This window comes from Phascolarctos cinereus, unplaced genomic scaffold, assembly GCF_003287225.1.
Source record: "Phascolarctos cinereus isolate Bilbo 61053 unplaced genomic scaffold, phaCin_HiC Scaffold_3;HRSCAF=262, whole genome shotgun sequence".
Taxonomy (NCBI): domain Eukaryota; kingdom Metazoa; phylum Chordata; class Mammalia; order Diprotodontia; family Phascolarctidae; genus Phascolarctos; species Phascolarctos cinereus.
In genome coordinates this window covers 225,912,608-225,927,014 of record NW_027555736.1, presented here as the reverse complement: position 1 = coordinate 225,927,014, position 14,407 = coordinate 225,912,608, and the positions used below count along the sequence as shown (strand labels likewise).

At 40.2% G+C, this 14,407-nt stretch overlaps 1 protein-coding gene across 1 annotated transcript in view; it reads left to right on the top strand.

Moving 5' to 3' along the window:
* Positions 1-14,407, top strand: part of IFT43 (intraflagellar transport 43) — a 121,762-nt gene that overhangs the window by 38,683 nt on the left and 68,672 nt on the right. The window contains exon 3 of the mRNA XM_020986234.2: positions 6,213-6,277. Within this exon, the coding sequence (XP_020841893.1) occupies positions 6,213-6,277 (65 nt within the window). The remainder of the gene's footprint in view (positions 1-6,212; positions 6,278-14,407) is intronic.

Here is a 14,407-nt window from a genome sequence, read left to right as displayed (position 1 = left end):
ACCAGGGGTGGAAATGGAAACTCATTCATTGGCTGGTAGATATCATAGTGTTTTTCTAGAAGTTTCCAAACTCAAAAAGACTCCTTTTTTGGCACCACAACATCTTTTCTGTCTTGGCATTTTAAGAATCTGGGGGAACCATATAAAGATCAGAAAAACCTCTGTCCCCTGAAGAACTCTGTATGACATGGTGATTCCAGATAGTTGAATCCCGGCCCATTCGGATGAGACCATATAAAGATTCCCTTTCCTGAATTTCCTTCTCTCTGCCTCTCACACGATCTTGTTTGAAGAGACCTGGTATTTTGGGACTGTAGCCTCCAGTCATGTGTTTCCATCTCTTTACTCCCAATCATTCCTGCTCCCTGTTTATTTTTGGAGAATGAATATTTTTGCTTCTCGTATGGAGCTATGCGGGGTCTTGCCCCCTCCTTCCATCAGGCAGCAGCCCCTGGCAGGCAGTGTTCATTTCCCACACTCATAGTCATGACTCTGGCTTTCAAGAAAGAACATGAGGGATGCACTGCCTGAGGGCTGCCACCACCCCCTTCCTATTTCTGTCTGTTTCAGTGATGTACCTCTTAAGAATCCTTTTTTAATGAGCCTGGGTAATGTTACCTGGGGAATAGCCTGCCAAATTTGGAAGTTGTTTTCCCATTTTGTTTCTCGGGATTATTACCCTGTATTTCAGAAGCAGGTTGATTTATTTTGTATTAATTATTTCTACTCATATATTTTGTCCTGTCTGTAAGACTCAAATCTGTCACAAATCAACTAATAAGGATTTATTAAGCCCCTACTACTATGTGCAAGATGCTGCTGGGGGTACAGATAGGAGAAATGAAACAATCTCTACTAGAGTGAGATTACATTCTAATTAGGGAGACAATAAGAACATATAACATACACATAACATATGACCCTATAAAGACCCTAAAATAGATATGAAATAGTTAAATACCAGGTAGTTTGGAAGGGGGGGCAGTAGCCCTAAGGGGATGAGGAAAGGCTTTATGTAGAAGGTGATACTTTGGCTTTGTCTGGGCAGGTTTCAAGTCCTGCTTCCTCCATTAAGCTTTTCCTAACCTTTTCACCCTTACTGGAATCTTATCTCAGTTTTGAACGCTTAGAAGCATTTTTCATTCCTTGAATGCCTAGAATCAGCTAAGTGGCCTGGGTCCCTGGAGTTATTATTGTTCAATATTTTCAGTTCTGTTTCTTGGTGAACCCATTTGGCGTTTTCTTGGCAAAGATACTAGAGTGGTTTGCCATTTCCTTCTCCAGCTCATTGTACAACTGAGGAAACTGAGGCAAACAAGATTAAGTGACTCGCCTAGGGTCACACAGCTTATATGAGGTCAGATTTGAACTCAGGTCCTGAAGACTTGAGTTCAAATGTAATTCCTGGATACTTTTAGCTGTGTGATTCTGAGTATGTCACTTAATCTCCATCTTCTTCAGTTTTATACCACCAATGGTGGTAATAATAGCATCTGCCTCCCAAGGTTGCTATGAAGATCAAATGAGATAATATTTTTTAAATTTATTTTTTAAATTTTATTTTTATTTTCAGTTCCAAATTCTCTCCTTCTCCCAGCCCTTCCCCACCCATTGAGAAGGCTAGAAATATGATACACATTATACACATGAAGTCATACAAAACATATTAGCCTAGCTATGTTCCAGGAAAAAAAGCAAGAAAAATAAAGGGAAAAAATAAAGGGAAATAAATACAGGGAAATAATAAAGGGGAAAGAAATGGGAAAAAATATCTGTTTGCTATTTGAGTCCATCAGCTCTCTACAAATGAGATAATATTTATAAAATGTTTAGCACAGTGTCAGGCACATGGTAGGTGTTTAATAAATGCTTGTTTCCTTCCCATGTACTTAATAATGGTCTGTACCACATAGTATCCCATTTAGTTTAGACAATCACAGAATCTCAAAGGGATCTCAGAGTCTTTTCCAACTCATACCAGACCAAGAATGACCTCATCAGCATCCCTGACAACCGGTCTTCTAGCCTTTGCTCAAAGACCTTCAATGAGAGGGAACCACTACTCTGAGCCTCACATGGCTGGTCCGTAAAATGACGGGGTCAGACTTTGCAATTTCTAAGATTCCTTCCAATACGAAATTCTACGAAATGCCTTTCAAGGCAGCTCATTCCACTATTGATAGTTTCAGTTGTTAAGGAATTTTTCCTTACATCAAGCCTAAATTTATCTTTGCAACTTCTGCCCATTGTTACTAGTTCTGGTTTTTGTTCATATGCTGCCTTGTTTTGTTGGCTAATTATTTCATATGTGCAAATCTTGTTTTCCCATCTAAATTGTAAACTCCTTGAGATTAGGTTCCATTTCTTTTTCTTTATCCTTCTCAGTGCCTATCACTGTACTGAGTTCAGTATAGGTGTTCTCTAGGGTACACATGATCAATGCTGATTGATTCTCCCCTTTTCAGGCTGGCTAGGAACAACAGATGGACTTAGATTCATAAAATTTTATAGATTTTGTGGTTGGCAGGATGCTCAGAAGTCATTGAGTCTAAATCCTAAAATTTTGGAACTCTTTTTTTTTTTTAAATGCTAAGCCTAAATGCTTCTTTTTCAACTTCCAACCATTTTTTAAAAGATTCATTAATTTATTTATTTTTAGTTTTCAACATTCACTTCCACAAGATTTTGAGTTCCAAATTTTCTCCCCATCTCATCCCTCCCCCAACCCCAAGACAGCATGCATTCTGAAATACCCTTTCCCCTAATCTGCCCTCCCTTCTATCTCCTCCCCGCTTCTCTTTTCCCCTTCCTCTTCTATTTTCCTGTAGGGCAGGATAGATTTCTGTACCCCATTACCTGTATATCTTATTTCCCAGTTGCATATGAAAACAATTTTTTTAACATTTGTTTTTAAAACTTTGGGTTCCAGATTTTCTCCCTTCCTCCCTCCCCACTCATCCTCATTGAGAAGGCAAGCAATTTGATACAGGTTGTACTTATGTAGTCATGCAAAATACTTCCATAGTAGTCATGCTGTGGAAAACTAACTATATTTCCCTTCATCCTATCTAGCCCCATGTTTATTCTGTTCTCTCTTTTGACTCTGTCCCTCCTCAGAAGTGTTTACTTCTGATTATCAGATTACCCCCAATCTGCCCTTGCCTCTATCATCCCCCTTCCCCCCTTATCCTCTTCCCCCCTATTTTCCTATAGGGTAAGATAGTTTTCCCTACCCAATTGAGTGTGTATGTCATGCCTTCCTTAAGCCAAATCCAATGAGAATAAGATTCACGCATTCCCTCTTACCTTCCCCCCACTTCACCTCCAACTGTAAAAGCCTTTTCTTGTCTGTTGTAAGTGAGATAATTTACCCTATTCTACCTCTCCCTTTCTCCTTCTCCCAGTATAATCCTCTCTCTCCCAGCCCAGTGCGATAGACCTTTCCAATCAACCATCCAGGTGGTCTTGGGCTGGAAATTTGTTTCACTTTGTGTTTTTGTGGGTTCTGCTGCTCTAGAATTTGTTTAGAGCCATTTTTACAGGTCTTTGGAGGAGTTTGGGGGAGAGCTCAAGCAAGTCTCTGCTTTTACTCTGCCATCTTGGCTCCACTCCCCCCCAGCCATTTTTTGTCACTCTCTTTCTCATGTTTTCATCTTCATCCATTTGACAAATATTGATCTTTCTTTGGTGTTTCTAAGAGACAAAAGATAGCTTGACTTCAGTATGTATAATTCTTTGGATTGCCACAAGATTTAAAAAACATCTCATTTTATAGATATGGGTACCTGGGGCCCAGAGAAATTAAGTGGTTTGCCCAAAGTCACACAAGTGATTAGTGGCAGAGCTGAGATTTGAACCCAGGTCTCCTGATTCCCCCATCTAGTGTTCTTTCCACTGCACCAGGCTAGAATTGAGGTAGTTCAGAGCTTCTTACTTGAGAGTTGACAGAATCATCCATGGCAGCCTTTGCAGAAAGATTCAGTGCGGCATTTTAGCATGTTCTTGATGTGGCTTATGGGTTTCCATCTCTAGAGAAGGAGACTAATGTCCTCGTTGGCCTCCTTTATAGTGTACTGCCATGACTTCCACCAGGACCTGACTGGGTCTTCACAATTCCCAAATTGTATCATTTCCATTATACAGATAAGGAGGCTGGAGCTCAGAAGACTTTTCCCAGATTAGACAGGTAAAGTGACTGAGCCAGGACTTAAATTTAATTCCTGTTTCAACACTCTTTCCACTGTTCCACATTGCCTTCCATGGAAAGTATAAAAGATGTTTTGACACCTTGAAAAATAATTCTCAGAGAAAAGTTATAGAATAGGTTAAAAAGTGAAACTATGTTTTAGGGAGAATATTTGCATCAACCGTCTCATGAGAAATAATAAGAAGAAACCAAAACCTAATGTCCCATAATCTATAGGGAATCAACACAAGCATATAAAGTAAAAACCTTCCCCCAAAGTTCAGCAGTCAAATCAAAGGATATAAACAGTGTCCAAGAGAATAAATTCAAAATATCAACAGCAGTGTAGAAAATGCTCCTAATCACAAATAAGAAGAGAAATCCAAATTACAACTCTGAGGTATCACCTCAAACCTATCACATTAGCAAAGATAGTGAAAGAAGGAAATAGTCAGTAAGAACTACAGGGTGACAGATAGACCGATACAGAGAACTGTTGCTGAAGCCTTGAATTAGAACTGCTGCTATGGAAACAAGTTTGGAGTTATACACACACAAAAAGGCCACTAACTGTTAGTACTCTTTGCACCATTGATCCCATTAACGGACCTTTAACCCAAAGAGGTTCATGATAAAAGGTGCCATATGTTCCAGAATATTTATAGAAACACTTTTTGTAGTAGGACAAAGTTGGAAACAAAGTATGTGCCCATTAATTGGACAGGATAACTAAACAAATATAATATAATAGATTGATATATGTTCAGTATAATATCAATATGATATATTGATGTTAATGATAATCAATATAATATGTTGATATGTATTCAATATAATATAATGTATATTCAGTATAACATATTGAATATAATAAAGTATTGTGAACATAATCAGTTAACACTTATGAAATACCTACTGCATGCCAGGCACTGTGCTTAGCTCTGGGGATTATAAAAAGAGGCAAAGGACATTGTCTGCTTTCAAGGAGTTTACAATCTAATGAATGACAAACATGAGGAATTCGGAGAAACATGGCAAGACTGATGTGAACTAATGCACAAAACATAACCAGGAGAAAAAGATGCCGAATGATTACAATAATGTAAGTGAAGACAATGGAATTTAGATCGAATAAAAAGGTGTCTATGATTGGTTCCAGGTGGCTTCTATGAAAATTCAATTCCTCTTTGTTAAGGAAGAGCAAACCAAAAATGGTGACGTTACTTAGTCTTTTCAGCCCAACCAGATGGGTTTGCTTAACTTGTTTTTGTTTTCATTGTTTGGTGAGAGGTAAATTTGAGGGTTACTGGGAAGCGATCCTTTAAATCCTAGATTTAAAGCTTTTGCTTTCATTAATAAGACTTTTTTTTTAAAGTTAGAGAATAAGTTTCGAGTAATTCACAGGAAATTTCAGTGATCCTAACATTTCAATACATTAGTGTTACTGACATTTCTAAAACTTAGTGAAAACAGTGATGAATATTTAAATTTCTCAGAAAACAAAACTAATGTTTTTACTATAAATTTACTTTTACTATCTTTAGTATTTAATTTATTATTAATGTTTTATTAACTCACTATTAATGTTTTACCTTGCTTATTAAACCAAAAAAAAAAAAAAGATGAGGCTGCTTTTCTGCCCCTGTGTTGGTACTTTTACTACTTTATTTCCCTGTTCAATTAGGTGTTGTTCATAATCACCAAATATTTTTAGTTCTTATGTTCCGAAGTCTTCAGACTGGGTTTCCCAACTGCTACATTTCAACTTATTATTTCCTGCCTAAATAATCAGCACAGGTTTTAGTGAGCCAAGTATAGTTCATGAAAGCATTTCTCTGTGAACTTTTAACAAAAGCAGAGTTTGAAGGAGAATGAGAATCTTGATACTCCAGTTTTTGGATTAATTAATAAATTCTCCATCCTGAAGAATTATTTTGGTTCTGTTGACCACAGACAAACAAATTACTGTTAGAGTCAAGCCTTATGCATGAATATGTTGTTTTAGCTCCTTCTTTCCTCTTTGCAGGGTGCCCCACCAAAGCCAGCCCGACGACAAGGAGGATGGGCAGATGATTCTGTGAAAGTTTCAAAGTGAGTACCTGGAGTTTTCACAGTGAGAATGGTTGTTTTCTTATCTTGGCAAATTTGCTTTTCTGGAAGTAAATCCCCAAAGTGCAATAGAAAGGATGGGTAGTAGTGGTCAGTGAATTCTGCAGTTGGGATTCTACCCTGCACAAATTATTCAGTCAGAAAGAAAGTTTTTACGCTTCTAGATGACTAGGAACTATGTCAAGGAAGCCAGGGCCAACTGGGTGTCAGGGGAAGCTTTGTCCTGGGCCTGCTCCATGTTGGCTGATGCTGGTGGTGGTGGGTTGAGGGGATGGCATGTTGGGACAGCAGAACTGAGGCCATTCAGACCCCTGGGGGCTGACTTGTCTTCTTTTAGTGGGGAAGGGCAGTCCGCACCTGAGGACCCAGAGGGCCACATGTGACCTTGAGGCTGCAGGTTCCCCACCCCTGCATTAGGTAAAGCCTCCCAGTGTTGTATATGGGAGGAAAGAGTTTGTCAGGGAAACACTGGTCCTGTCGCCTGTGTTGCTCAGCTGATATCTTAAGTTTAAGATTATCTGCTATAAGCTTCAGATAGAGTATGATGATGAAATATTAATAATAATAATAATAATAGCCAGCATTTATATGGGGCTTTAAGTTTTGCAAAGCACTTCATAAATATTTCATTTTAACCTCACAACAACCTTGGAAGGTGGCTGCTATAATTATCCCCATATAGCTGGGGAAACCGAGACAGGCAAAGATTAAGTGACTGGCTCTGAGTCATACACCTAGTTTGTGGCCAGATTTGAACTCTGGGAGATTTGTCCATCAGGAAGACTCCGGATCCAGCTCTCTGTCCCTTGTCCTCCTTGTTGCTCTATGTAAGTTGACAAATTACAGCAAATGGAGAAGTTCTGAATGCTGTGGATAAGTTCACTGGCCTTGGCAGTATACTTTCCAAGGACGTCCACATAGGTAATGAGGTTAATGCACACATTGCCAGAGCTAGCTCAGTGTTTGAGAGGCTCTAAAAGGAAGTGTGGGAAAGAAGGGGCATTGGGCTGACTACCAAACTAAAGGTCTACAGGGCCATTGTGCTGACCTCATTGTTGTACGCCTGTGAAACCTGGACCATGTACCAGCACCGTGCCAGGAAACGGAATCGCTTCTGTTTGAATGGTCTTAGGAAGACTGAAGATCACCTGGTAAGGTAAGGTACTGGACACTGAGGTCCTTTCTCAAGATGAACTGCTGAGAATCCAAACTCTCCTTCAGAGTGCAACTCCAGTGGGCTGGCCACGTTGTTTGAATGTCAGATGTACATTTGCCTGAAAGACTATTTTATAGAGAGCTCATACGAGGCAAGCACTCACATTCAGGTTGGAAGAAGCAATACAAGAACACTCTCAAGGTCTCTCTGAAGAACTTTGGAGTCAATTGTGAGACATGGGAGAGTCTGGCACGACTGCCCAGAATATGCCCAGCCTGGTGTGGCTGTATTAGAGAAGACGCAGTATTAAAGAAAGCGGAATCACAGTAGCTTAAAGGAAACATGAGCTGCACAAATTTAGAGACATCTCCATCCCAAACATTCAAATGGATTGTTTGTGCCCAACCTGTGGTCTGATTAGCCACAGCCAAACACACTGCATCGTGACCAACATCGGTCCTCTTCAAGTATGAAGGATGAACAAACAATCATCTACTTATAGGTCAAAGTGCTTTCACATTACCTTTCCTACAGTAATGGCAATGCTTTTCTATTTCTGTGCTTCTCCAATATGACTTCTGGGACCATTTAAAATATCATATCCAGTCACTGATCATATAGCATAGATAGATATAAACATATGTGTGCACATATATACATATATTTATATAAGGTTGTACGTGTGTGTGTATTTTTTTTTTTTACATAAGATTGCAAGAGCCCTGGGATAGTTAAAATTTACCTAGATACTTTCATATGAGGGGCAGTTTAGGAGACTGTTTTAAATAAGAAAACAAATCCAGGATTATTTTGAATATCAGAATTTTTCCTCTTAGCAAGTTTACATTTCAGAACTTGTCATTTGATGATCATAGTAGGAATAGCAGAAATTCAAACTTTTATTCACAGAAGTGTCCTCTGCTCCATCAAATGTTTCTTCTTTGCTTCTAGTAGTGGAGCTGACCTAAGTAGTATTTATTACTCTGCCCAGAAATTCTTAAGACCTTAGGTCTACAAACTTGTTCAGTCAAATAATTTGATAACTATATTTCAATAGAATTGGTTGACTTTAAATGCTATGTATTTTATTGTTTTCATTTGTTCCTTAGGCTTCACCAGATCACCAAAGGGGTTCATGACACAAAAGGGGTTATGCCATTCCAGCTAGATATCCATGTTGGGAAGGTTATGTGTAGGCCTGCTATGAATCAGGGTAGTAGGTTGTGATTGTCAAAGATTTTCTCTTGACCCACCTTTCCTACCATATCCTTATCTTTCTCTCTCATGCAAAAACAAATCAAGATTTCCATGTTGTTGAAAAGGGAAGGTCAGTAAATAACACAGAGTCAGGAAATCATAGACTGTCAGTATGCAACCTTTCCCAAGGTATGAATCATGACCCCCACACCTCCAACAGGTGGCCATTCGGCTTGGATCAAAGACTTCCAGTATTAAGGAATGCATAACCTCCTGGTATAACTCATCCCATTGCCTTTCACTGAAGGATGGAAGAAACTTAACGGGGAGAATTGTTTGTAGAATGAGAGAATTAATAACAGAGATTTGTTTTCAGGCATGTAATTCTTGAAATATTTGACCTCTCCCACCCTGGCTCACCTCTTTCAGTGATGCTAGAATTTTTACAGTAGGCACTCTCCTGAATAAACAGGGGTTGGTTGGGACTAATTTTTTCTTTGAAGTTCTTTGAGATTTATTGATAATTGAAAAATGTTTAATCAAAACAAAGTAAATAAAACTGTGTTCAGTCCAATATCATAGTATTTATATAACACTTTAAATTTTGCTGAGCACTTTATAAATATTATCTCTTTTTATCCTCACAGCAACCCTAGGAGGTAGATGTTATTATTATCCTCTTTTTGCAGATGAGGAAACTGAGGCATACAGAGGTTAGGTGATATCCTAAGACTGAGGTCGGTTTTGAACTCAGGACTTCTTGATGCCAAGTACAGTGCTGTATCTACTACATCAAGTAGACATCATACCAGGTGTTACCTTTAAAATGCATATGACTGGCTAAAGTTTGGTAACTGGCAGGCCTTAGACTCACTGGTGAGGTGGGGGGTGTCTACCCCAAGCATGTGAAGACTTTCCCCCTAGGCAGAGTGGGTGGGTGAAAACAATTTGTCCCAATAGCCATGAAGGCAGTTGGACATGACTGAACAAGAAGAAGAAGAAGAAGAAGAGATTTGGAGATGAAAGGGAACCTTGAGGTCACCTGATGTGACCCATTCATTTTACAGTGGCAGGCACTGTTGTGTGGCTTGTCCTTCGTTCTGGAGGAGGACCATGACATCAGGAAGATGATGACATGACTTGCAATTGAATTGGATTTAAGCGAGGCAGGGCTGTGCAAAGTCACCAGCCTCGCTTTCTCCTCCAGAGCCATTTGGGTCCAGTGGCCAGATATAGATCAGGATGACTGAGATGGCCCTGGCAGGAATTGAGGACCTTAGAGAGGGAGTGAAGAAACTTGCCCAAGATCATATAGGTAAGTAGCAGCAGAGGCAAGATTTGAACCCAAATCCTCTGATTCCAAATGTACCACGCTTTCCATTGTACCTGTCTTTAATTTCTTTGTTGTTAAAACATTGAATGGCTTTATCACACCAGAGTAAAATCATTATAAATGAAGGTAATTAACATTTTTTGCTATCATTTTTGGAATATGTGCTTATTTTGTGTCATTTAGGGCAGAGGTTCTTTACCTGGGATCTGTGAACTTGTTTATAAAAATTTTTTTAAATAACTATTTTAATATGATTGGTTTCCTTTGGAATCCTCTGCGTTCTATTTTATATATTTAAAAACGTGATTCAAAAGAAGGATTTTGCAGGCTTTACCAGCCTGGCAAAAGGGTCTCTGATTCAAAAAAAGTTATGAACCCTGATTTAGAGTTGTTAGTGCTATTATATCCTCTTCTAACCTATGAGCTCCATACGGGCAAGGCTTGTGTTTCATTGGCACTTCCTGTTTTCTCTAGGACCTAGCACTGTGCTCTGGGCATAGTAGGTACTTAAGGAGTTTGTTAAATTGTGGGGGTTGCTTGTTTTGCCTGCTCTCCCATCTGCCATTAACATCTTTGTATCTGGGGCAGTGAGGTGGTGCAAAGGATAGCATACCCATGCTGAAGTCAGGAGGACCTGAGTTCAGACCCTGGGCAAGTCATCTAACCCCAATTGCCTCCAAAAACAAACAGACAAAAAAACCATTGTATTATCTGCTCCAAGCATCTGTCCTATTCCTTCCTTTTTTTTCTTGACCTCATCATAGCTCTTTTTTGTTTTCTTTGACATCTTCTTCAAGTCTTTATTTATTCTGAGTCTTTAGCCTTCCTGACATTATTATTAGATCTGGTAGCCCAGTCCGTAGAGGAGAAGATAGAAAGACTCATCTTCCTGAGTTCACAGACACTTACTAACTGTGTGACCTTGGGCAAGTCACTTAACCATGTTTGCCTCAATTTCCTCATCTGTAAAATGAGCTGGAGAAGGAAATGGCCAACTACTCCAATATCTTTGCTAAGAAAACCCCAAGAATTGGACAGGACTGGAAATGACTAAACAACAAAAGTCCAGTAGATAGGGCACTCAGGATGATCTGAGTTTAAATCCTGCCTCAGATACCGATAGACAAGACATCCTGTGGCTGAATTTGAACTCAGGTCTTCCTGACTCCAGGCCCACCTAGCCTGCCACCTAGCTGCCTCCTCATGTTCACATCATAAGATAGAACTCCCTTTTATGTCACTACCAAAATACTTGTCAGTAGGAAAGGGAAGAGAGAGGGAGGTGCTGTGTGCGATCAGGCACTATGGAGAGAAGGGCAGTCCCCAGCCTTCATTTCTTTTTCCCCATTCCCTTCCCCCAATGCACACCCCCATCCCTTCTAGAACCTTACCTCCATGGATTTCCCCTGCCTATCTCTTTTTATCCTTTTTCTGCCCCTCTTTACATTTTTCAGCTTGTCTCGTTTTCACTGTCATTTTTCTCATTTCACTCATTTTCACTCTTTCTTTCTCTTCTCATTGGTATTTGATCCAAAGCAGGATCCTAATCCTTTTAATTTTGATTCCCCCCGCCCAAGTGGCAAATGTAAAAAGGCAGAAGGGGGTCTTTTGGTAATAGGATTCTTTGGAGTTTTTTGATCCATAGACCCAAACAGTTATAGCAATGATTGTCTAGCCCCTTCCATGTATAATCCCCAAACATCTCCTGCTCTTGTTCTTGAAGGCAGGAATCATTTTTTGAAAACTTTTTCTTTGTACCTCCCTGGATGTATTTGGGCCATAACAAGAAAGCTGTGGTCTGCCTTTGGTCTGAATCTCTGCTCTTAGGGTCCATTTCTGGCACTTGTTAAATTAAGCCTTCAGTTGCACTCTATTTTTTGTATGATATTCTGTGGTTTACAAAGCACTTTCTACATGTATTATCTCATTCAGGGTTCATAATAGCCTTGTGAGGTAGGTGGGAAAGGGTGATATCCCCATTTTACAGATGAGGAAACTGAAGCTCAGAGAGGTTTATCAGTTTGTCCGTGGTTACATGGCTTAAAGTTAAAAAGGGACCAAAGGAACCTGGGATAAGAAAAGCATTTCAAATGTTTAGTGGATCACGGAGACTTCTTTGATGTTTTTACTTGAAATGTAGACTCCATGTGTCACCTTTCCTTTATTCATAAATGACCTCCTGTGCGGCTATTCACAAAGCTAGAGGGCAGCTTGGTGGCACAGTGGATGGAGCTCTGGACTTGCAGTCAGGAAGACCTGAGTTCAAATCCAGCCTCAGACATGTATTAGCAGTGTAACCCTGAGCAAGCCACTTAACTTCTGCCTGACTCAGTTTCCTCATCTGTAAAATGAAGATAGTAATAGCACTTACCACCCAGGATTGCTGTGAGGGTAAAATGAGATAAGATTGGTAAAGTGCTATATAAATGCTATTACTGCTATTATTAATCCTCCCCTTTCCATGATGCAGTTAAAAGCATGCACCTGTGTTCAGATCCCAGCTTTCAGTGTTGCCTTGAGGAAGTTACTAGACTAGATAATCTTTAAGATCCCTTCTTGCTTTCACCCTCTGCTCTTTGGATCCATTTCTGGCAGACGTTACAAGCACTTTTAACTTGCCACCTCCTTCACTGTGAGTGCAGCGGCAGTGATGAACAGAAGATGGAGCTCCCCTTTACGTCCCTGATCTCACTACCAAAATGCTTGTCAGTAGGAAAGGGAAACATCATCTGGGGAGAAGACTGTCCTCTCTCTGTTTGGGCCACAACAAGAAAACTAATCTGCTTGTAGTCAGGAGTTTTTGATATTTTTCATCCTGTAAGTAATGGATGGTCCCTGCTTCCTCCACTCTCCACCTTGTTCCACTCCAAACAATCTCATTCTTTGTCTCCCCCTTTTTGTGGTGGCTGATCTTAAGATCTGGAAGAGATAGAGGGAGAGGTGGCTGGTAGAGGGGACCTATGTCACAGAGCAGTGCTTCTTAAACTGTGGGTTGCGACCCCATATGGGGCAGCAGTAAAAGAACGAGCAATGACAAAAAATTAATTGAAAACCAAATGTGTAGTGAATCCAAGATGTTTCTGGCAGCGCTTGCCCGTATTGCATCGCGGCAACTTCACTGCAGCCTTGGTTCTGAATACACAGCATGCGCACTTTGCACTGCACGTGCTGTCACACCATTCAATGCCAACAAGTCGGGAGTGGAAGAAATTTAAAAAGCCCTGTCACAGAAAGTGTGTTGTAGTGGAAAGAACCCTGGATTGGGGGTCCCATCTCTACCATTTACTGCCCAGGAGACTCTGGTCTTAACTCTTCACTTAACTCCTCTGGGCCTCAAAGAAGGGTCTTAGGCAGTGATTCTAAAGTTCTAAAGTTCTTTTCAACTCTAAATCTCATGCGTATATGAGAAGTTAGACTAGTGTAACCACCAAATAGCTGTTTGACACTGCAGAACTCCATGACCGCCATTGAATTTCAGTGTGAGCCTCCATGGGGAGAGGGTCCGAGAACACTCCCTGGCTTAGAGAATGTCCCGCAGAGCCACAACAATTAGCAGTGATTAGTATTATTCAGTGCTTATTCCATGTCTTTGGCACTGTGAAATTAGCATTATGGCTCTAAGACTGGAATTATCATAGGGTGATAGGATCATGGATTCAGAGCCAACAGGGCCCTTAGAGACCATCAGTTCTAGCCTCTTCATTTTACAGCTGAGGAAACGGAGGCACAGAGAAATTAAGTGACTTGTCCAGGGTCACACAGCTAATGTGTGTGAAGTGGCATTTGAACCCTGGTCTTTCTGACTTCCAAATTCAGCACTATGCCCACTATGCCATGACTGAATCATCAAAAATAGTCATTTTGGATTTCCACTTGGAGACCTTACTCTTTGCAAAGAGATTCTCAGTGAATTCTCTACCTAATCTTAAGTACACTAAAGAAATAGAGGGTGTCATGTACCAAACAGTGGTCCACCTTGGTGTCTAGTCATGTCAGTATCTCATACAGAAGGAGGTAGCAGCAATACACTTTCATCGGGATCTGTAGGGACAGTAATTCCTATAACAACTCGGCTTTTAATAACCTTTATTGTCCAAAAGCTCTTCTAAGGCATTGATGGCAGCTCAGTCTTTCCTTACCTAAGATTCTTGAATAAATTGTGTGGCTATATGGAGATATATACCTAGCGGCCTTGCTATTTATATTAAAAGCATTTGTCCCTACTGACCCTTCTAAGTGGTAGGAAAGGGAGCAGCTAAGTGGCATAGTGGATAGAGTACCAGCCCTGAGGCATTATAGACTCACAGGTTTACATGCAAAATGAGCAAAAGATTAATCCTGAGCTAGAGAGGGGCCTTTTCAGGTATTCTGGTTCTGGGGTAGATTTGAGGGGACCTTAAAGATGAAAAATGAAGTTAAACCTCCT